This window comes from Gigantopelta aegis, chromosome 9 (assembly GCF_016097555.1).
Source record: "Gigantopelta aegis isolate Gae_Host chromosome 9, Gae_host_genome, whole genome shotgun sequence".
NCBI lineage: Eukaryota > Metazoa > Mollusca > Gastropoda > Neomphalida > Peltospiridae > Gigantopelta > Gigantopelta aegis.
Window position 1 is genome coordinate 44,124,585 of NC_054707.1, and position 24,371 is coordinate 44,148,955.

At 35.7% G+C, this 24,371-nt stretch overlaps 1 protein-coding gene across 2 annotated transcripts in view; it reads right to left on the minus strand.

Moving 5' to 3' along the window:
• LOC121381905 (protein fuzzy homolog) overlaps positions 1–24,371 on the minus strand; it is a 61,269-nt gene that overhangs the window by 34,570 nt on the left and 2,328 nt on the right. For both annotated transcript variants that reach the window (XM_041511310.1, XM_041511309.1), the window contains exon 3: positions 20,035–20,188. In XM_041511310.1, coding sequence (XP_041367244.1) covers positions 20,035–20,188 — 154 coding nt within the window. The remainder of the gene's footprint in view (positions 1–20,034; positions 20,189–24,371) is intronic.

Sequence of the window (24,371 nt, forward strand, 5' to 3'; positions counted from 1 at the left end):
ATAATACAGTGTAAGTTATTTTAATCCAGACCATGATAAAAATGCTGTCACAATTAAACACCATACTGTGTGATAGATACTGATACAGGCCCACAGGATCCGGGTGGGCTGGAGGGAGGACAGTGCTCCTCCATTCAGTGATGACAATGTATGTTTTTGTCCTACTCAATATAAATAAATATCTAAAGCATAATGCATAAAACATTAAGGGCTGAATTGACAGAGCCTCTTTATGAGTTTAAGAAAAACAGGCTTCGTAAATTCGGCCCCCTAAATAAAAATTGTTATTAAAGTGATCAGTTTCCTACTTTTATTAGATAAGAGAAGGAAATAAAATCATTTGCCATTCACTAGAGACTGTGGCCCCTCCAATATAGATGATAACCCCAGCCCTATTACTGCAGGTATCGTTCCTATGGGATGGTGATACACTACATTTAATCGTCCTTAACACAACAGTCTTACTTCATACACCACCATAACATCTCATGGTCAAAAGGGCGGTCTCTGTATTATATTTCTGATGTCACGGCTTAATGGAAAAAAGTACATTTATTCCTGATATATGCCAAAACGCATGATATATTTAATCTCCATTTCAATTGAGATGAGAAATTTAATAGGACTGGAAGGGCTGCATTACAATAACCACTTGAATATGGAAAGTAATATTTTAATAATGTTTTAATGAAAATACGACAGACTGTATTCTAATAAATATGATACTACATAAATAGACTTGGGAATATAGTAAGTAATTATGTAATAATTCATTCAACATCGGTTTTATAACACAACTGCAAATGATACTGACACAATCTGAGACTACCCTATTGTATGCAAACTGTGCATGATTTCTGACATTAACTGGTGGGAAAATAGGAGATAGCAACTTTCATTTTTTTAATAAAAGTGCCGTTTTAGTATAGCTGAAGATTAGCCTATGTTACTATGTCCAGAGTTTGTTTTTACTCACCTACACTCCCACAACCCGGGTTATTTCAGGCTAGAGACAGCATCCAAATTATTGCTGTTACCTGTAACATCCTACCTACATCCTTAATAATCCTCATCCCTGCAAACAGTCATGTCTTAGAAAATGTCAACAAATTATGGGAGAAAAAATCCATTTGTAAAAAAAAAGTTATTGCAGTCCATAAATGGCGTGAATCCAGACTGAAAGTTAATTTTGTTTAACAACACCACTAGAGCACACTGATTTATTGATCATCAGCTATTGGATGTCAAATATTTGATAATTTTGACATATGGTCTTAGAGAGAAAAAACCCGCTACATTTGTCCATTAGTAGCAAAGGATCTTTTATATGCACCATCCCACAAACAAGATAGCACATACCACAGCCTTTGATATACCAGTCGTGGTGCACTGGTTGGAACGAGAAATAACCCCATGGGTCCACCAACAGGGATTGATCCAAGACAGACCACACATCAGGTGAGCGATTTACCTCTGGGCTATGTCCCACCCCTGCTGTAAAAAGGACTCCACTGTGATCTGAACAGACAAAAAACGGGTGTGTCACAATTAGTGACATTTAAAGTGAAATGAACCTTACTTAAATACTAGTAATGGAAGAAGGAAGGAAATGTTTTATTTAACGACACACTCAACACATTTTATATACAGTCATATGTCGTCGGGCATATGGTTAAGGACTACACAGATATTGAAAGAAGAAACCCGCTGTCGCCATTTCATGGGCTACTCTTTTCAATTAGCAGCAAGGGATCTTTTATATGAACCATCCCATAAACAGCCTTTGATGTACCAGTCGTGGTGCACTGGTTGGAGTGAGAAATAGCACAATGGGCCCATTGATGGGGATCGATCCCAAACCGACTGCGTATCAAGCAAGCACTTTACCACTGGGCTATGCCTCACCCCCTATTCATGGATATATTTAAACAAAAGTTGTAATGGTCAATCTAACACTTTAAACAATTATTAGAAATTGTTGTACTTTTTAGCAAAACATAAAAAATAACAGATGTTCCAAAAGTAATCAAACCAATGGGTAATGCATACAAAATAATGTTGCAATAATACATGCAAGCAGGCATGTACACACATACATATTAAAATTAAGATTTAAAAACCTCTAAATCTAAATGTCATCCCGACACGAAGATGTCGCCACTGATGAGTCAGATGAAGAACGTATGTACCTGTATATCTACATGTATATATACATCAATCAATCGTACAAATTTACTCGCACCCAGGCCAATATTTGAATCTATGTGTGATAACTGTGTGACCTGCAATAACCATGTCTACGATGAGTAAACAGGCCCCTCGCTCGCTTGTCTTATGTTTAACATACATGCTGTTCGCAGAGTTCAGGCCCAAAACCTCTCGGCTACCTATTTGCTGCAGAGACACAACTGTATAAGTATTTCCTGCTGTTCATTGATTTTCGCATTGCCCGAATCTTAATGTATAAGAATATCCTAAATAAACACTACTCAATGAGTGCATGAATAAAGCGGGCTTGATGATGGTACTAACAAGGGACAAGGCAGAGAGAATGTCAATATGGCCTGGATGCAGCTGGCTAACAACCATTAATGTACCATTTACTGTCTTCAATTATATATATATATATATATATATATATATATATAAATACTGTGTGTATATAATTATAATTACACACACAAACAAACACGCACATAGAGGAACATTTATATTACTAGAAGTATTAAATATTAAACATAATTACATAATTTTACACTTCAGAAGAAAAATAAGTTTATTTTGTTTAATGACACCACAAGAGCATATTGATTTACTATTCATCGGCTACTGGAATGAATGAATGAATGAATGTTTAACGACACCCCAGCACGAAAAATACATCGGCTATTGGGTGTCAAACTATGGTAAATGTAAACACAATGTGATGATCATCGGCTACTGGATGTCAAACATTGGATAATTTTGACATATAGTCTGTTATTACCCATATGGTCATAAATATCTTGGTACATATCAAAGTGATACATCCCACTAGAACGCCAAGTGGGATGTAACACTTTGTGAAGTCATCGATTGACACACTACAACCTTACCGGAATGTCAACCAAATGAGTTGAGTGATATAAATTAAGATCGATTATAGGTAATAAATAGAATACTAAACTCTCTACCGTTTCATATCATCTTTATGTCCCTCGTAAAATTATTTTCATTGTAACTCGCTATAGCTTGTAAAAATTGAAAATTAGTTCACTCAGGACATAAACATGATATGAAATGGAAACTCCTTTAATATACTATAAACATGCCCCATCCCACAGACAGGATAGCGCATACCAAAGCCATTGATATACCAGTTGTGGTGCACTGGCTGGAACGAGAAATAGCTCAATGGGCCCACTGATGGGGATCAATTCTGGACCAACCATGCATACGGTTAGTGCTTTACCAATGGGTTTCGTCCCACCCCCTTTGACACTTGAGAGTCTTCAGTTATTAAGGTTGCAGACTACCATTCACTTTCTTGAAAATTTTACTATTATGAAGATATGTCAATGATTTTATTATTTTCAGAAGATGACAAACAAAGCAATAATCATATGAATTTTGTTTTCCTATGTACACTATATGATGAAATAACATGCTACCAAACATTTATGTACCCATATGCAGTAGTTGTAGAATTAAAAATTTTTTTACTTGCCATGTTGTCAGTGGATTTGAAAATTCACTAGCCATGGTACGAAATGCATTTGCCCAATTTTAACTGTTGTTAAAACAAAAAAACCCAGTAGATTAAATTAATGAACTTTTTAATGTACATTTTGCATACTGAGATCATGTTTAATCAATTTGTCAATTTACACAACAGATAGACTCATTAGGCATACTTTATGCTTTGTTAAGAAAAGCATGCAAATAATTTTCATCAGTTTAGAATAAAATTACCTATTAAATTTTTTAAATAATTGTTTCCACTAAAACTATCTCAGTTATGGTGACATGCAACCTTAGTAAAAGACTGGTTACTGTTTGGCATATTATGCTTGCACTGTATAAGTATTAGTATTAGTATTGGTATTAGAGTAACAAATCTTTGGGTTCCAGTGTAAAGAAAATGGCGCAACACGATGAACTTTTGTGTTTTCAATATTTACACTTTATAACATCGGTAGGTATAGTAATGTCATGGATGAAACTATTTGTTAGTGAAATGTTGAATGTGACAGCAAATTAAAAGAAGTGACTTTATAGATGTTTCTTTTGTTTTCCTACGATCGTAGTGTTGTAGATTTTTTTTTTTTTTTTTTTTAAATTTGTTTTGACCACTTGCCATTGGGATCGCACAAAGTAATTTTTGTGGCCCGAATCTAAAAACCACTGGCCTCGGGCATTGGACCACCAAATTCTAGAACCTTTGCCCATATGTATGTATAAGACTGAAAACTGTTTAAAATATTTAGTTTAATTCTGTGATGAACATCCATTGGTGCAACTATAAACCAAGTTTCATTGACAAAAGGTTTTCTTTTTCTTTCTTTCTTTTTTTAATTTTCAACTTCTTTGAGATAGACATTAAGGACAATTCTTTATAACCAGCACATTTAGTCACTCCCCAGTATTCGTGACATTCTACTAACTTGCCCTCTACACACCAACCAATGCACACCGACATGCATATGTGCACAAACAACACCGATTTCCATCAACCGCAGTCCTTTCCCCCCTGGAGCGACAGTTAAATTATTGATACATTTTAGATAAGGTGGAGTATAACAAATTCAACCTTGCAGCTTACATGCTGCAGCATCTGGTTTGCAATATTGGTACGAGATCTTTTAATGCCGCCACCTCCATCTGTGCATTTCTATAGAACTACACTAACAGCTTACACTTTACTCACAAATTACACTTTCCTCAATCTATAGTTCCATCTTCGAGCACCAGCTATTAATGAGTAGTTCCCAGTGTACAAAGAAAGCAGTAAAGATTTAACTGGCAGTATACAAATGTTTACGTATAATATCCAAACTTGTGATTTATTCTACATTATGACCAAGGGATGAAAATCAGGAATTCTTTGCTGTATCAGTTTTCATTAAAGGTTGACTAAACTCCAACAAGAGCCTTATGTGTTGGAAAGATGCATACCCGGACCACCAACACATACTGACACTTTAACAAATGAAAAACACACAATTTTAGAGTTAATAAAAAACAGTGGTTATTCCTGCTAACTGGGGACAGCCATTTTGTTTCTTTTTTGTGACGTCCGGTGGTATAGCTTGGGGCAAAGTGACGTCAGCTCCGTCAAACTTCTCTATGTACAGTGTAAACAAACGCTCTAATTTACGACAAGGCACTTGTAAAACAACATAAATGACTTGATAGTATAATAAACTATTTAACTAAATATATTTCAATTTGCATCAATATAACGAAATGGAGTGATAGTTTTTTTGATTTTTTAAATCCAAAGAAAAAAATGCATATTATTAGGCATATTATTAGGCCTATTGGTAAGATACGTTCGAGCAAAAACGACCACTCACGATACACAAGTGATAATTTTCTTTTCTTTGGGACTACTTAATCAAGGGTTTTACAGAATTACTTACAGTAATAAAGCAAGACGGCTGATAATGTCCATTACGATTTGAGGTTATCACACAATACCCTGTGATCTTAATAAAAGAGGCACATCTTGTTAGTGTGTCTAGATACAGTGTCTGGGGACCATCTAAATATACACCTGCCAATCAGGAACCACAGGTACAGGCCACAGAAAGAAAAGACCAATTAACCAAGAAAACATTCCGACTATTATTTTAGTACTATTATTTCAGTATGTGGTTTAATTTATATACAAAACATAATACAGTTATTTCAACACTTTGACAATCGTGGTTTATTTTGTATTGAAAAATAAACCACATATACGTTGCTGTGCTACTTTGATGGATATTATTACAGAACATTGTGATGCATCCGCAAAAATCACGTATGTTTTGTTTCTTCAGTTCGAAGACTAATTCCTGACATGACATGTTAGGTATTATGCAACCACCAGCTCGCCAGAGGGCGTATTCACTGGGATGGTACAAAATGGCTGCAACCGTTATATATAATAGCCGTCACATTTAACCGTTTTATTAATTAACTATACGATTATACTTGTTGATATTAAGCAATAATGTGCATTATGTATTGTTGAATATGCATACCAGTCCAAAAGCCTTGCTTTAGCATTCCTTTAAATAACAAAAGAACAGGAATAGTTTTCGGGTATCACTAACAAGATTTTCTGAAAAATCATTAGTCTCTTCTCTTCTTTTTTTTCAATCTCTGACCACGAGAAAACATGTTTTAGTTTTTAATGAAGGCTAATATTACACAATCTTAGAACAGAACTCAAAATATGTTTTGACAATACGACAACTTAATTTTCATTGGAAAAACTTGACTAGCATACACATTCATTCAGATTCATCAGTCTTGATTTCATTTTACTTAGAGAATTCTACATCTGGCAATAACCATGTCATCATCCACTGACATGTAATTTGCATTTAAAATACAAATTGTGTTTCTCTGATTAAAAAACAACAAACAAACAAACAAACTAGCAACTTGTTCAGAGAGAGGGGTGAACAACAATGTCGTACTGCATGGGTTCATTGTGTTACACAGATCAGTGGTGGAAACATACGAGTGTCAACACCGAGGTATGACAAAGCCGTGTCGTAGAAATGCCCCCATCCAAGAGGCTTTGTTTAAAGTTATTCCACTGCATACAACAAACGTCGAGTCTGTGTGTTTTTTAAGCTGACTACACACGCAGGTGAGAAAAACACACCGCTAGCAGCAGAGTGCCGCTTTGTGGCAGCACTTGAGACACGTACGATTTCAAATGCTAAGCACTGCTGGCAAACAAGCAATATATTCTTTGCCATGTTTTCCACCTTCGCAGACCTATGTAAGTAAAGATTCTCTATTGGCTCATTTCTTCTTTCTATCATGGCATATTCCATTGTTTCAGCCTCTTAAAACATTAACGATGACCAGAGTTAAAAATTATGTCTTTCTGATCACCCAATTATGCAATTATTATTATTATAACATAATTAGGATCTGAATTGCATATCTCTTGGACACTGTCCACAATACAGGACTCTCAGCAACATCTCAAACAGTCATGCTTTAATATAAGAAAAACTAGACGCTCGTCTTCTGTGAACAGGTAGGTATCTTCAGCATTAGCCAGGCTGCTATGTTCATACATCATGGTACCCCACCCATAACAAAATTATGTAATTAATCTTTGAAGATGTCAAGTGGTTCTTTCTTCATTCATCTATGGAATGTTGGGGGTGGGGGGGGTGGGTGGGTGGGTGGGGGGGGGGAAAGGGAGCATTAGAAGTGGATATAGTGTAGTGCTTGTTCAACTTGAAGTGTGATGATCTTAGAATCAATCATCTTCAATGCATTCACCATGGCCCCCCTATCCAAACCAATGCCCAACCATTGTTATATCAAAAACCATGGTATGTGCTGCCCTGACTTTGTGAAAGAGGATATAAAAGATCCCTTGCTGCTTTTCAGACAGCAGGTGTAGCAATTTGGCTAGTTTCTAAATTATTTTATTATAGTCATTGCCATGAGTGTCATTTGTACCCGTTTTCTTGAAATTTCATTCAACCGTACAAGTTAAGAGTTTGGTTGTTTATTCTTTCTATAGTGTATTTTGCACTGCTTTACATTAAAGGTTTTGCATGTCTATTCATTTTATTTTGTCCTTTACCCTTTTTATATAATTGTTCATATATATGTGCTTTTGCTGTCAACAGATTTCATCAGCTAACTTCATGCAAGTGTATGTGTGGTGACCATCTTTTTAATACACTGTACAACTAAGGAGTTCTGAGTACCCCACGATCCTTACACAGCTATGTAAATGGAAACCATTTAAGAATGGTGCATCATAGGAAGAAATATAAACTGGATATCCATTCTACGAGCTTAAAGGTTTAAATATCAACAAGAATTATACAGAATTAGATGTTCATATCAATGCATATATAAAAAGAACAAAAACACAAAATACACCCCCCCCCCCATCCCCCCAAAAAAAATCCACTTTAAAAAATTCAATTAAAATATTAACTGAATAAATTTAATTTTTTTAAAAACATACATTGAGATGAACATTCGAAGATGCAACTATAAACCAAGTTTCTTTGACATGAGAAATGGACCTACATGTAAATGTGAAACTTTGACAATGAGGAAAACACAAAAGTGAACACCATTGCTGCTAAAAGTAATACCTATAGATCTGACTGTTTTACTTCATAAAGTTTGACAAAAATGTACTCTTGAGAATGCAGCATTAACAAAGGTTGCTTTAACATGCAATCTGGGGTACTTAACATGCTACTGGTACATGTACCTGTACTTCTGATGTACAACACATAGTAGAATATGGTTAACATCATTTACTAATCTAGCCAGGGGCGGGACGTAGCCCAGTGGTAAAGTATTCGCCAGATGCATGGTCAGTCTAGGATCGACCCCCATCGGTAGACCAATTGGGCTATTTCTCGTTCCAGCAAGTGCACCATGACTGGTATATCAACGGTTGTGGTATGTGCTGTCCTGTCTGTGGGAAAGTGCATATAAAAGATCCCTTTCTGCATTTGGAAAAATGTAGCGGGTTTCCTCTGATGGCCATGTGTCAGAATTACCAAATGTTTGACATCCAATAGCCGATGACTGATTAATCAATGTGCTCCAGTGGTGTCATTAAACAAAACAAACAAACTAATCTAGCTGGCGAAATGACACTTTGTTTTGCTCAAGGTTTTCTCAAAGCGCCAAGTTGTTAGTGCAAGAAGCTGAAGTTGCTGTAATAGATGTGAAGAAACTGACTGGTTTATTGTCACCTTGTAGCATGGTCACTTCTCAGTCATGTCCCGAGTCTCGATACATGATGGGTGTTGATCGGTCTACATGGTTGGTGTTGATCGGTCTACACGATGGGTGTTATCGGTCTATGCGGTGGGTGTTGATCGGTCTACACGGTGGGTGTTATCGGTCTACACGGTGGGTGTTGATCGGTCTATACGGTGGGTGTTATCGGTCTACATGATGGGTGTTATTAGTCTACATGGTGGGTGTTATCAGTCTACATGGTGGGTGTTATCGGTCTACATGGTTGGTGTTGATCGGTCTACACGATGGGTGTTATCAGTCTACACGGTGGGTGTTGATCGGTCTACATGGTTGGTGTTGATCGGTCTACACGATGGGTGTTATCGGTCTACACGGTGGGTGTTGATCGGTCTACACGATGGGTGTTATCGGTCTACATGATGGGTGTTATCGGTCTACATGGTGGGTGTTGATCGGTCTACACGGTGGGTGTTATCAGTCTACATGATGGGTGTTGATCAGTCTATATGGTTGGTGTTGATCAGTCTACACGGTGGATGTTATCGGTCTACATGGTGGGTGTTGATCGGTCTACATGGTGGGTGTTATCAGTCTACATGATGGGTGTTGATCGGTCTATATGGTTGGTGTTGATCAGTCTACACGGTGGATGTTATCGGTCTACACGGTGGGTGTTGATCGGTCTACACGGTGGGTGTTATCGGTCTACACGGTGGGTGTTGATCGGTCTATACGGTGGGTGTTATCGGTCTACATGGTGGGTGTTGATCGGTCTACACGATGGGTGTTATCGGTCTACACGATGGGTGTTATCAGTCTACATGGTGGGTGTTATCGGTCTACACGGTGGGTGTTGATCGGTCTATACGGTGGGTGTTATCGGTCTACATGGTGGGTGTTGATCGGTCTACACGGTGGGTGTTATCGGTCTACACGATGGGTGTTATCAGTCTACATGATGGGTGTTATCGGTTCTTCTTTTCATTATGGTGCCAGACCAGATATCTACTCATCTCAAAGTTTGCAGTTTTATCAGTCAAGTGTTATTCAGCAGTTTTTGTTTTTATAATGCTAGAAAATATTTATTACTTTAATTTTGATATAAGGACACATTAATTATTAGATATTTAACACCATCATGGTTTTTATGAAAATATGCAATTCTTTTGCTAATATGTTGTAACCAAAAGTAGTAGTATTTAATAATTAAATATTATGATTCATACAATCTACAATTTGGAATCTTTTCACATGAATGCGGAATATGACACAACACTACGAAATGTACCGATGTTAAAACCAATAATGTTGACTTTGCCAAATATTAGTAAACTTCATCTGTTTCTTCTTTGGAGGGAAAAATCACTTCTCCTTCTTTTTCAATCCTAGAGTAGTGCCTGTAGCATATTTCAACCCATCGCTACATGTACTTACTTTCCCTGCTAAGCTATAATAATCCAAGGATTATTCCACCATCTCTTGGAAAAACATTAAAAAATAAATCTGAATTGTTGAAGATACCAAACTAGAATGGTTATAATCAGTCTTTGAAATAAGTTGTAGTCAGTGTAAGCGATTAGTTGGTAACACACCATTTTTCAGTCATAACCGATTCAGTTACTACTCTAGTTTTGATATTTCAACTAGAAGGCAAATAGCTTGCAACATAGGTTGGATGAACCGAGTATACTAAGCCTGGCATTCAATCGCACCTCTCCGCCACTCCCCACCTTTTATATTTGCTTGACGCCCCATAACATGATTCACAGACAGTGTGGGTGGCTTCCAATATATAAGCCTGGCAATATGTTCATGCAATGTGTTTGTGGGCGCTCGGAAAAGATCTCGAAACAAGACTTTCCAAACGACAAAGATGGAGGACAAATTATATCAAGGAATTTATAATGAATGGATCATACTTAACACTGAAATTTTCAGTCAATAAATTCCATTGCGTTTGGATGTTTAATTTCCACAAGATTGAACCTGACCCGATATTAATGCAAGTAAAGTGGTGTCAGTAAGAGTGTTTAGCACCGTAACAAATATGATAAACATAATTAGAAACAGAAAGAAAGAAAGAAATGGTTTATTTAACGACACACTCAACACATTTTATTTATGCACAGACCACACAGATATTGAGAGAGGAAACCTGCTGTCGCCACTTCATCGGCTACTCTTTTCAATTAGCAGCAAGGGATCTTTTATATGCACCATCCCACAGACAGGGTAGTACATACCACAGACTTTGATGTACCAGTCGTGGTGCACTGGCTGGAACAAGAAATAGCCCAATGGGCCCACCGACGGGGATCGATCCCAGACCGACCGCGCATCAAGCGAACACTTTACCACTGGGCTATGTCGTTGTTTATAAAGTCTAAGGATCCAAAGAACTAAAATCAAAAAACACGAACAGTATAATTAGCGGCGTTTTCATGAAGACATACATATAAACAATGTTTCATTTACATAATTAGAAACACGTTATTTCTTTTGGATATTGTTTGTTACAATAGGCACCATCGCTTTAAAAACTTGTACAAACCACACATGAACAAAACCTTGATTGTGAACGATGTATGGGTTATGGGAAAACACCAAGACATCACTAACAGAACACCTGATCTATTTTGAGGGCTGACAAAGAAAAAAAAAATTGGCTAATGAAAGTAATTAAATAAAATACAATAGGATATGTTTAGCGAATGATTAATTACTGATCTGTTATATGGACTTTCAATCAGAATAGAAAATACCACAGCATTTGATACAAAGATGTGGAGAATGGTTGAAAACCCCCCAAATAAATCTATCCACTGATAGGAAATGATCCTGTGACCAGTTGCACCTCAACCAAACACTGCCTGATACAGTATAAAACAAATCTCAATCAGAAATAGATTTAAAAAAAAAAAAAAAAAAAAAAAAATGTGTCATCAAACCTTAAAACAGAGGTCAAAATAACTGTTTTGCAATGTAGTGTATCTGTACAGCTTCTCAAATTGTTATAAGTGGATGGTTATTTGGAACTTACTGTACTAGTAAACAGAAATTCAGGTTATTTACCAATGTGATTGCCTTTGTGGGTGTTTTCCTTGTCCAACATATAGTCCAGAAAATAGAGCAGCCTTACAAAGATTGCATGTGTGAGGACTCAAGTAATCATAATGACCACTATAATGTTGGTTTGTAGCTCAGTGGTAGAGCATTTGTGTGATTCATAGGGTCAATCTTAAACAAATGACCACTAAAATGTTGGGTTGTAGCTCAGTGGTAGAGCACTTGTGTGATTCATAGGGTCAATCTTAAACAAATGACCACTAAAATGTTGGGTTGTAGCTCAGTGGTAGAGCACTTGTGTGATTCATAGTGTCAATCTTAAACAAATGACCACTAAAATGATGGGTTGTAGCTCAGTGGTAGAGAACTTGCCTGAATCATAGGGTCAATTTATCTTGCTGGAACCACTGACCCTCTCCCCCTCCATCCCAGCCAGTTCCCAACAACTGCACATGGCATGTAAGAAAGTGCATATAAAAATCCCTTGGTAAGAGTGGCTTGTAAGAAAGTGCATATTAAAATCCCTTGGTAAGAGTGGCTTGTAAGAAAGTGCATATTAAAATCCCTTGGTAAGAGTGGCTTGTAAGAAAGTGCATATTAAAATCCCTTGGTAAGAGTGGCATGTAAGAAAGTGCATATTAAAATCCCTTGGTAAGAGTGGCATGTAAGAAAGTGCATATTAAAATCCCTTGGTAAGAGTGGCATGTAAGAAAGTGCATATTAAAATCCCTTGGTAAGAGTGGCATGTAAGAAAGTGCATATTAAAATCCCTTGGTAAGAGTGGCTTGTAAGAAAGTGCATATTAAAATCCCTTGGTAAGAGTGGCTTGTAAGAAAGTGCATATTAAAATCCCTTGGTAAGAGTGGCTTGTAAGAAAGTGCATATTAAAATCCCTTGGTAAGAGTGGCATGTAAGAAAGTGCATATTAAAATCCCTTGTTAAGAGTGGCTTGTAAGAAAGTGCATATTAAAATCCCTTGGTAAGAGTGGCATGTAAGAAAGTGCATATTAAAATCCCTTGGTAAGAGTGGCATGTAAGAAAGTGCATATTAAAATCCCTTGGTAAGAGTGGCTTGTAAGAAAGTGCATATTAAAATCCCTTGGTAAAAATGGCTTGTAAGTTGGTGGCAGGTTTCACAAATTCCATGTTATATACTCAATTATTATGCTTATAGTCATATTTCAAAATTATGTTAGGTAGAGAGAGAAAAAAATAAATAAAAATTAAATAAAGGTAGTTAGTATTGCATGTTTGTACTAAATGTACACATCATTTATAAAAGATAAAATTTTTAAAAAAACCCAACTAATTAAAACATGTACCACCTCTTAAAGTGTAAGAATAAACCTATAAATCTACATTTGTGCAAAGTCATCTCAAAAGTAAACAGGTACGACTGAAAGTTTCTCCAGAAGAGAAAAACTATTATCAGTGGCAGACAAATTATTACAAACAATTGTATATAATAGAAAACAATAAAAATAAAAAATGAAGTATACCATATGTTTTATTTTTTTAAATGTGTTATATCTACAGCTCAAATATATGGCTATATATTTGAGCTGTAGATATAACACATTTAAAAAAATTAAAATAAAAACATATTATAATATGTAATAAAAAAGATGTAAATTGATTCTTATGTGCACTATATCACGCATAATGAAAAGAAAAAAATATCTGTAGGTTAAATTTATTAGAATATGTACAAACAGTCAACAAAAAATGTCATTGAAAATTGATAATTTTAACACCTTTCTATTTGCACAGTTCCCAAATTTACACAGTTAACTTTCCAAGCTTGCCTACTGAAAAAGAAAGTATAAAATCCAGCTAATTCAATATGTCGAGAAAACAAGCTGGTGTTTGTTAACAAATATGTTGATATATATACTTTATGTCCCTGTATATTTAATCAAGATTAAAACCAATAATCAGGAACAGTTCCTGTAGAGAAATTCAATACTTGACAAAAACAAAAGTACATTAGCAAATCTGAAAAGGTAATGCCGACAACAAACACTATGAGGCAGAGAAACTAGGATGACGTTCAAACAAAGGAATATAATTAAATTTCTGTTACATTCATTACAACTTAACGTCCTGCCACTGGTCCAGCCGTAGCAATGCGAGTTTGTTCATTTCATAATGAACGCAAAAATAATGTTGTCAAAACATCATATCTAATGACGTCACTTTGTCTTATTGAGCATTATTGTTTAAGACCCCCCCCCCCCCCCCCCCCCCCCAAAAGAAAAGAAAATCAAATATGAATTTTTAGTGTTATTTTTAGTATGTTTCGAATTTAATTATTAGGATTGTACGTAATTTGTTTTACGTTCATTCGGGTATGAACAAAAAACATCATCCACAAACTTATGTGTGAACAGCTTTGCTAATTCACTGTTTGCATCCTGATGAATGCAAAAGAAATAACAAACAATCCTTAAAAGTCTTTAATGATAGCCCAGCAAGTTGTGAATGCCTATTAGATATTTAAAGGGGATGTCTCGCAGATGCATGCTAACCAAAAACATTTATTCATTTTTCTTGTGAAACGTAAATATTATAGCTTGAATTACATGCCCACAGAAAACTGCATCCACATAATTTCTTTTACTATCATTTATAAATTTATTAAATTTCAAAATCTACTAAAGGTGTCTGACAGGTTAACACCAGCCATCACAGTTTGAATTTAACTGCATCTCCATGTTGACAGAGAGATGACTGCTGTTTTAATGGATACGTTATAAACATTTAGGCGTAAAAAAAAAAATATTGTGTGTTTCCGGTTTCTTGACCGACCCTAATTTTACGCTGTGACCCTAAAAACATTTTACTACCAAAAAAAAAAAAAAAAAAAAAAAAAAAACCCAACATCTACCGCGATTTTTGCAGACAGGTTATATGCAGTATGACAAGAACACGGTTTAAAAAAAAAGAAAAAAAAAAAAAGAAGTTCCTACCTACCTACCCTATTTTTTCCAGAGATGAAACCTGAAACACACATATATTTTTTTTGGCCTTATTAGGTATCTGTAGTTTAAATGGTTTTATCAAAGATTCTCCTGGGAAAACCACTGTTTACACTGAGTAGAAACACATTACAATTTTCATATTCTTAAGTCAATTAAGCAAAGATTTTATATGGGATTGATTAAGTCATAATTATTTATCACAAATACATGTAAATATAACTTATAAAATCCAAAAAAGAAGTCTAATTCAAAAATCAAATAAATGAGATTTTATAATGAAACATATTCATGAAATTGATACATTCTTTGGAGCTCTAATTTTATTTTGGTTCACTAACTGAAACATCAGTTTGGCTATAGATCTTCTTACCAAATCGCTGTCTTTGGAGTCTGTTTCATGTACATTGTACAATAAATGATCAGGGGAGAAGGTGACCACTTAAGACAGGTGCCTCATTAATAGAGGTGGCCATTTATCCAGCTATACTATATGTATTACGCACACAATAAATTTTGTTTTGCATCAAGTTCATATTTTTATGGAATTTTAAACAAAAAAACAAAACAAATATATATATATATATATATTATAATACCACCATATTGGTACACCCTGCATTGGGATATCTGTCTTCATCCATCCAAAACAGTGATAGAATAATCAATACACTTAATTCATATGTATTTGTAAGATAATTGAAACTTGGCAGCTATCAATAACACAAATAACACAATACCAAAATTGTGGTGTATATTTCACTATATTGATCAAACATAATTTTCTGGACATCAAAACTGATTGTTGGGGCCAGCAACATTTACATACATCCAATCCATTCCATCTAACGAGTTCTTTTTCTTTTTTATTGATCTATTAAAAAGTTATCATAGAGCAAACATTGGGCCAAGTTTCCATAATCATTTCCCACTTTGAAGTCTAAAATGGAAGCTTTGTTTTGGTCTTTGAACAGTGAAAAATATACTGTCAATTAATTCTGACTAAGTATGAAATTGTGTTTCCCTCAATGCCCACATATTGATTTGCCGATTTATATCTTCAATATTCACAAACGCTTTCTGATAACAAACACATTAATCAACCCGCCGTTGTAAAGTATATATCAGTATGTCATATGCTCTAATAATTATTGTCTTCCATTATCTCGATCTCTTTCTGGTGTGTAATTTTCCATAAAACCAATTACTGTTTATGAAAAATATTGAATAACCCTGTGCTTGCTTTAGTTTCAAAATGAATTAATAAAAAACATATTTCTTTCTTATTTACACAACACTCATGCTATTAAGCCATCTTTATTTTAGGTCCATTTTAATATTTTAATGCATATATAATAAATGTTGTTGAAAAAACATAATTAATCATTCAATTAGACTTAAATGATGAAACATTGAAGACTTTTTAAAACTAATCAAGTCCAGGGTCTATGTTCAATTTACCTCGTTATTTGCTATTTTTATATTCTGTATGTTATAAGATTGCAAATGAGGTTAAACAGAAGTGGGTGAAATTTGTATGACAATACAATGTATAACAAAGTGAAACTAAGAAATATGGTGGACCAATGACCGACTCACTGTCTCGGACTATTAAAGTGACTAATTTGACTGTTAAACTGATCAACTGCTTGACTGATAAATGTAAAAAAATAGCATGTTAAATTTTTATAATTCCAAATGTATAATTATTTCATTAATATAACATACTATGAAATACTAATTAACACTCTTTTCTGGAAATTAATACACAGAATAAAGGGAATCTCCATTTGGTGGTCTGGCCTATCAGTAACCAAATGAAGGAATTCTCACATTTTTCATACATTATTCAATTAGACTTTAATCTAAAAAAAAAATATTTTTAAATAAATAAAACTTACTGATTTAGCATTAATAACTAATGTAAACAATAATTTTATTAATTTGAACCCCCCCCCCCCCCCCCCCCCCAGCTAAAACAATCTATTTTGTTTTCTAAGCACTGCCTAAAGTAGTGCCAAATTGAGATTCATACAGTTATGAACGTTGGTTTTTCTAAGCTATATGATGTTATTTGGACTAATCCAAGCATACATAACAAAACAGAGTATTTACAGTTTTAAATGTTACTCATATCCAAATGTTAAATCCATAAATCCAATTAAGGTTCAAGCAAAGTATCATGGGCATACCCACCAGCTATCTATCCGGGACAGAGGATAATGGACAGCTGTCAGTGGGTAGCAGTGTAACCACTGTTCCATTAAACAAAGTTTGGCTTGGCCGGTACTGGGAAACGAACCCAGAACCTGCCAGCTGAAAAACAATGACTTGACCACTATGCCACGGACGTAGAAAAATGTTAAGACTGTTCACATCTTATAACTGCAATGGCCTGTCAAATCAGGTGACTGCTTAATACAGACATCCATCTATACAAGTTTGATTGTTCACATCTTGTAATAAAATGAAGATGGCCTGCCAAAACAAGTGGCTGCATAATACAAATATCCACCTATGGAGGTTTGACTGACCACTTCCTATAATAAAACAAAGGTGGCCTGTCAAGAAAGGTGGTGCTGTGCCAAAATAATCACGCCAAAATTAATTACAAACATGACCTCAAAATATTTCATCTCAAAACCACTGAAATGTTAAGTTTAATTAGATTAAAATAACTTGAGATGCATTTCTGAACACTACCAACTCTACAGCAGCTGTTAATGACAGTACACAACTAAAACAACCTTCCTGCACTGAGACAAGACAAAAGTCCCCAAATTAGTGAGTTCTAAAGCCCTGGGTAATGACATCACAAACTTGTTTTGTGTTACTACAGCGTTCCCAGTGTTCAGAACTGAACCAAATGGAGAAATTCAAGCAGCATTTACTTTAGATAACAAGAGCTGTATATTTGACAGTGGGAACAAAGCAAACACAGGACAGCCAGATTTATTAAACGCTCCATGCCACATGCCAGTTTCCCCTTTCAGGCAGCTAGTTCCTATTGATTGATTGTCTCACCACACAGCAAATACTCTACTCAGACTGAGTCAATGCAATGCAATGTGTTCCATTATGAGATATCCATTTCTATCAAAGATTCAAACAAGGAAGACAACAAACATTTGTCTAGAATGTATGTAATATATGTATGACAATAAATGTGAGGAAAGAAAAGGACTGTTTGTTTACATGTGATAATTCCCTAGGACATGTTAAATTGTGACTATTTAGTGTGTAATATATCTGGTTACTTCATCAACACTTGGTCCAATGTACAAGAGGAAGCCTGCTGCTACAACATAGGTTTCTCCTACTGAATATCAACATAATTAGGTAGACTTGTGATTTACCACTCAGCTACATCCCAAACAAATCCATAACCTTGATAAAAACTGATGTCTACTTGAAATTGTGTTTTTTTTTTTAAATTGACAATTTGTGAGAAAGTTAATGGTAATATCTGAATTGAGGCACAAATTTCAAGTGTAGCATCTCTTGCCATACAAATTAGATGCAGTCTGATTACAGATTATGTTTATCCTATGACTCCTGACCCTCTCAAGCTTTACGATTGCTGTGAGAAATGTAAAGTGGGATGCAGAACTTACAAATTATTCCACTACGATCCCAGTGAAAATCCCAGTCAAATTCAATGGTATATTTGATTAGGAATCCCATTGAAAATTCAATGGTATATTTGGATTAGAAATCCAGCAGAATCCCAGTGAGGTCCCAGCCAAATATCCAACTGGGATCCCAGCAAGATATTAATAACAGATGGACCAAATTTGCAGTGTCCATGTTATAAAATAAAAGTAATTTATAGTCTATAAAATAATTAACTAATGAAAACAGTCGTAGTTAAAGTTTTCATTTATGGTTCTCAATCACTCAGATTTTCACAATATATGAAAATCTTCTTTTTTAGTCCTATTCATATTCACACCACTGATTCATACACTGTATACAACATTACAAATTATTTTTGAAACAATGCAAACTTCATTTTGTAAAAGGAAAAAAAGCTTTTGATACATAAATTTTCTTCTTCGTACAAAATGTTCTGTTCAGAATAGGAAACAGAATTCCTTACTTAAAAAACTGTTACATCTAGAAAGAGAACTTTCAAGACAGAACTGCTCAGATAATATGTTACATAATTTTAGATATACAGAAATCTCCAATACAACAAAACATGTGCTGGATAACGCCATTCTACTTCATCACACATAGAGAACCATTTAGCTGCAATCCATCACCAACATTATTTAATATTATAACTCAAAAGCTACAAAGGCTGTGTATAGGTTTTGAAAAGAAGTTTAAAAATTTGCAAACAGTTTTAGGGACCGGAGTTGCATTAGAGATCTGCAAGATTCAGTTACCTGAATTAATGAGCACTTTTAAACAACACCCAGAATGACATTTAGTAGTGGAACCATAACGGGTATTGCTGGGAAGATTCAGAATAACATGAAGAACAATATTTAAATATGACGTTTTCATTCCTGTGATATTCTTGTGTGCTTATATATTCAACAAAGGTTCAAGCATGCTGTCATGGACACACATGTCAGTTATCTGTCCCAGACATAGTGTTATGGTTAGTTAGTTGTTAGCAAGAGAAGTCAGTGTAGTGGACCTAACCCCCATTCACTGTGGACTGGAGCCAGTATTGTAATGATACCTCCGAATCTACCAGCCTCACAGTTGATGGTTTAACCCTAATGACTTCAAGCCAGTTTCGCGTCATACATATCATACTCAGTAATATTGAGTTTTTAAAGCACTCTTTCCACAAAACATCTAATAAAAATATTGTCAAACATTAACAAACACATTTAATGATAAATTCTCTAAAAATGTCAATCATGAATGACCACATCTTTATTATCTAAAGTTAGCTGAAACACATTTTCCCAAAAAACAATTTTAATGTGTGGACAATATTTTAAATTATTCACCTTTGACCCTAGCAATATCACATATACAACAAAAAAGTACAGTAAGAAAGCAGCCACCACCATACCTTGATTTCCCGTTTAAAGCGCTCGATGTTTTTGATGTTGGTGACGTCATCAGCACCATACATGAGCACCATGGCCTGGAATATGTTGTCGAGGAGTTGGGCCAGGTGGCAGTCATCACTGTGGTCGTCTCTCGTAGCCACGATCAGTGTTATGCTGCAACACCAACACTCGGATCAAAACAAGTGGAATGTTTGTTTTGCTTAACAACACCACTAGAGCAAATTGATTTATTAATCATCGGTTACTGGATGACAAACAGTTGGTAATTTTGATGCATAGGCTTAAAGAGGAATCCCGCTACATCTTTCCATTATTAGCAAGGGATCTTTTACAAGCACCATCCAAACAGATAGGATATCACATACCATGGCTTTTAATACACTAGTCTTGGTGCACTGGCTAGAATGAGAAATAGCTCAGTGGGCCCACCGATGGGGATCGATCCCCAATCGATCATGCATCAGGTAGACATTTTACTACTGGGTTACATCTCACCCACTCCTATCAAAACAAGTAATCTGACTGTCAATTACCAGAGGAACAATTCTGTTTACTTCCCAAGTTCTTTTGGCAAGGATTGTGGGGTGCAGGAGCAATCGCTCCCTTTCAAAAACAATAGCCTGTTATTCATGGTATAAATTCAGGGCTCGAAACTCGCCAAAAAATAGGTTGGCCCCAAAAATAATAATGATGTTGGCAAATTAAGGTAAGCAAACCATGAACCATGAGCAAGATTTTAATGTGGAATAAATATATGCAATACAAATATTAATAGTAGCTTATTTGTTATAGCTCTAAAGAAGATCCCACCAGAAATAATATTTGGGCGACTAACACCATTATTTTTTAATATTTAAGTTGCCCAAACGGGACATTGGTCGCATTTCGCGACCTGGCCACAGGCCGTTTCGAGTGCTGCAAATTATGCATTGGTATACCAATGGTAAGAGGACAGGGAATTGTCACGTATCTATATAGCCATGTACATGATGACCTCCATGTTATAACGTCCACTATTGTTATATTTATACATGTGTAACCAATAATATAATGACAATGGTGGACACTGCTCAACTTTTCTTCTGCTTTTTCAAAAAGTAAAAAAATTGTTTTGTTTAACAGCACCACTAGAGCACATTGATTTATTTACCACTGGCTATCAGATATCAAATTCATAGTAATTTTGACATCTCGGAGACGAAATCTGCTAAATTTTTCCATTAGTAGCAAAGGATCTTTTATATGCACCATTTCACAGACAGGGTATCACATACTACTGCCTTTGACATATCAGTCATAGTGGCTGGAACGAGTTCTGCTTTTTCAAAGACAGGTGAAATTTTGAAAAATCTGCATATTATATAAAAATTTCCAGCTATAAAAACCAGTTTAAAAAACCCAACGTCTACAAAATACAAGCTTCTTGGAGAGTAATCTGTGTTTTATGTGATGCACAGGCCTCTACAGTCCTCGAAATTCAGTTCCTCTTGCAACAGTAAATACTCAGCAATAATTAAAATGATGTTAGAGATCAATTTTGTAATTGCAGCACTTCTCAAAGCCATCGTAAATTGCAAGGGATGCATAACCTTCCTTGGTTTGCATAACTTTAACAAAAAATAATTAAACCACAAAATATAAGATGCATTGATCATTCAGTAAATTTCTGCACAAATAAAATGGGGGGTGGGGGCAGTCAATTGAGTGCTCATTTGAGGTGCTTGTGGTGCAGGATCGAACGACCTCGGTGGATTCATTCAACTGACTGGTTTTTTTTGTCTCATTTCAACCAGTGCACCACACCTGGTCAAAGGCTGTGGTGTGTGCTTTCCTGTCTGTGGGAAAGTGCATATATAAAAGATCCTTTTTAGATGGACAGAAATCTCACAACATCATGTGATGGATAAGGCCATTTTATTTCATCACACTGTCGTTACAACCAGTGCACCACAACTATAACAAAATATCATGTGATGGATAAGGACATTCTATTTCACCACACTGTCGTCACAACCAGTGCACCACAACTATAACAAAATATCATGTGATGGATAAGGACATTCTATTTCACCACACTGTCGTTACAACCAGTGCACCACAACTATAACAAAATATCATGTGATGGATAAGGCCATTCTATTTCACCACACTGTCGTCACAACCAGTGCATCACAACTATAACAAAATATCATGTGATGGATAAGGCCATTCTATTTCACCACATTGTCATTACAAGCAGTGCACCACAACTATAACAAAACATCATGTGTTTGATAAGGCCATTCTATTTCACCACATTGTCATTACAAGCAGTGCACCACAACTATAACAAAACATCATGTGTTTGATAAGGCCATTCTATTTCACCACAACTATAACAAAATATCATGTGATGGATAAGGCCATTCTATTTCACCACACTGTCGTTACAACCAGTGCATCACAACTATAACAAAATATCATGTGATGGATAAGGCCATTCTATTTCACCACACTGTCGTCACAACCAGTGCACCACAACTATAACAAAATATCATGTGATGGATAAGGACATTCTATTTCACCACACTGTCGTTACAACCAGTGCACCACAACTATAACAAAATATCATGTGATGGATAAGGACATTCTATTTCACCACACTGTCGTCACAACCAGTGCATCACAACTATAACAAAATATCATGTGATGGATAAGGCCATTCTATTTCACCACATTGTCATTACAAGCAGTGCACCACAACTATAACAAAACATCATGTGTTTGATAAGGCCATTCTATTTCACCACATTGTCATTACAAGCAGTGCACCACAACTATAACAAAACATCATGTGTTTGATAAGGCCATTCTATTTCACCACAACTATAACAAAATATCATGTGATGGATAAGGCCATTCTATTTCACCACACTGTCGTTACAACCAGTGCATCACAACTATAACAAAATATCATGTGATGGATAAGGCCATTCTATTTCACCACACTGTCGTCACAACCAGTGCATCACAACTATAACAAAATATTATGTGATGGATAAGGCCATTCTATTTCACCACATTGTCATTACAAGCAGTGCACCACATTTATAACAAAACATCATGTGTTTGATAAGGCCATTCTATTTCACCACAACTATAACAAAATATCATGTGATGGATAAGGCCATTCTATTTCACCACACCGTCGTTACAACCAGTGCACCACAACTATAACAAAACATCATGTAATGGATAAAGCCATTCTATTTCAGCACACTGTCATTACAACCAGTGCACCACAACTGGTATGTGCTTTTTTGTCTGTGATGAAAGTGCATATACATGTAAAAGATCCCTTGCTGCTGATGGAAAAATGTAGCGGGTTTCCTGTCAGACACCAAATATCCATAGTTTAAAAATATATAGCGGCTCTCCTTTCTATATCAGAATTACCAAATGTTTGACATCCAGCAGCCGATGATTAATTAACCAATGTGCTCCAGTGCTGTTGTTAAAAAAATGTTTAATAAAATAGAATAACCTTTCGTAAATTGGATAACCATTGTTACCAATACATCAACAAAATGTTCTTTCAATTTGTGGAGGTCTGACCTGGTGCTTTTTAAAGTTTAGATCCAAGTCTTTAATATCTTGAAACTTCAAATATTGTGACGTCATTAAAAATTTGAGTGTAGACTCTAATTTATAATTATAAACATGGAGCCTGGTGTATCTTTATACAAGTCAAGGTAAAATGACAGAGTATAATGCAGCAATGTCAGAGCAAAGTACAATATCAATCTAATTAAAATTAGCTCCACTGGTTAATTACCTGTGGACCTAACAGCACCTCATTCATTCATTCATTTTTTCAACTTATTTTGTGCTTATATCCAATTAAGGTTCAAGCACGCTGTCCTGGGCACACACCTCAGCTATCTGGTCTGTCTGTCCAGGACAGTGGGTTAGTTGTTAGTTGGTTAATGAGAGAGAAGAGGGTGTAGTGGCCTTACACCTAATCATCGAGCCCTTAAGAACTCGCTCTGGGTTGGAGCCGGTACCGGGCTGCGAACCCTGTACCTACCAGCCTGTAGTCCGATGGCATAACCACTGCGCCACCGAGGCCGGTAGCACCCCGTTGTCCAGTTGACTGGTAGACCAGTAGAGCTAATTTTAATCAGATTGGTACAATATGGGCTGTTGAATTATTTTAAAATAGCAGGACAAAAGAAATATGGCCTACTAAGAAACAATATGTGAGTGGAGGGTTTGGGACAGTGTGTGGACCTCTGAGATGTATTTTAGAGCATTATAAAACAACCCCTGCAATTGCCTACAGCAATTGGCAATGCTG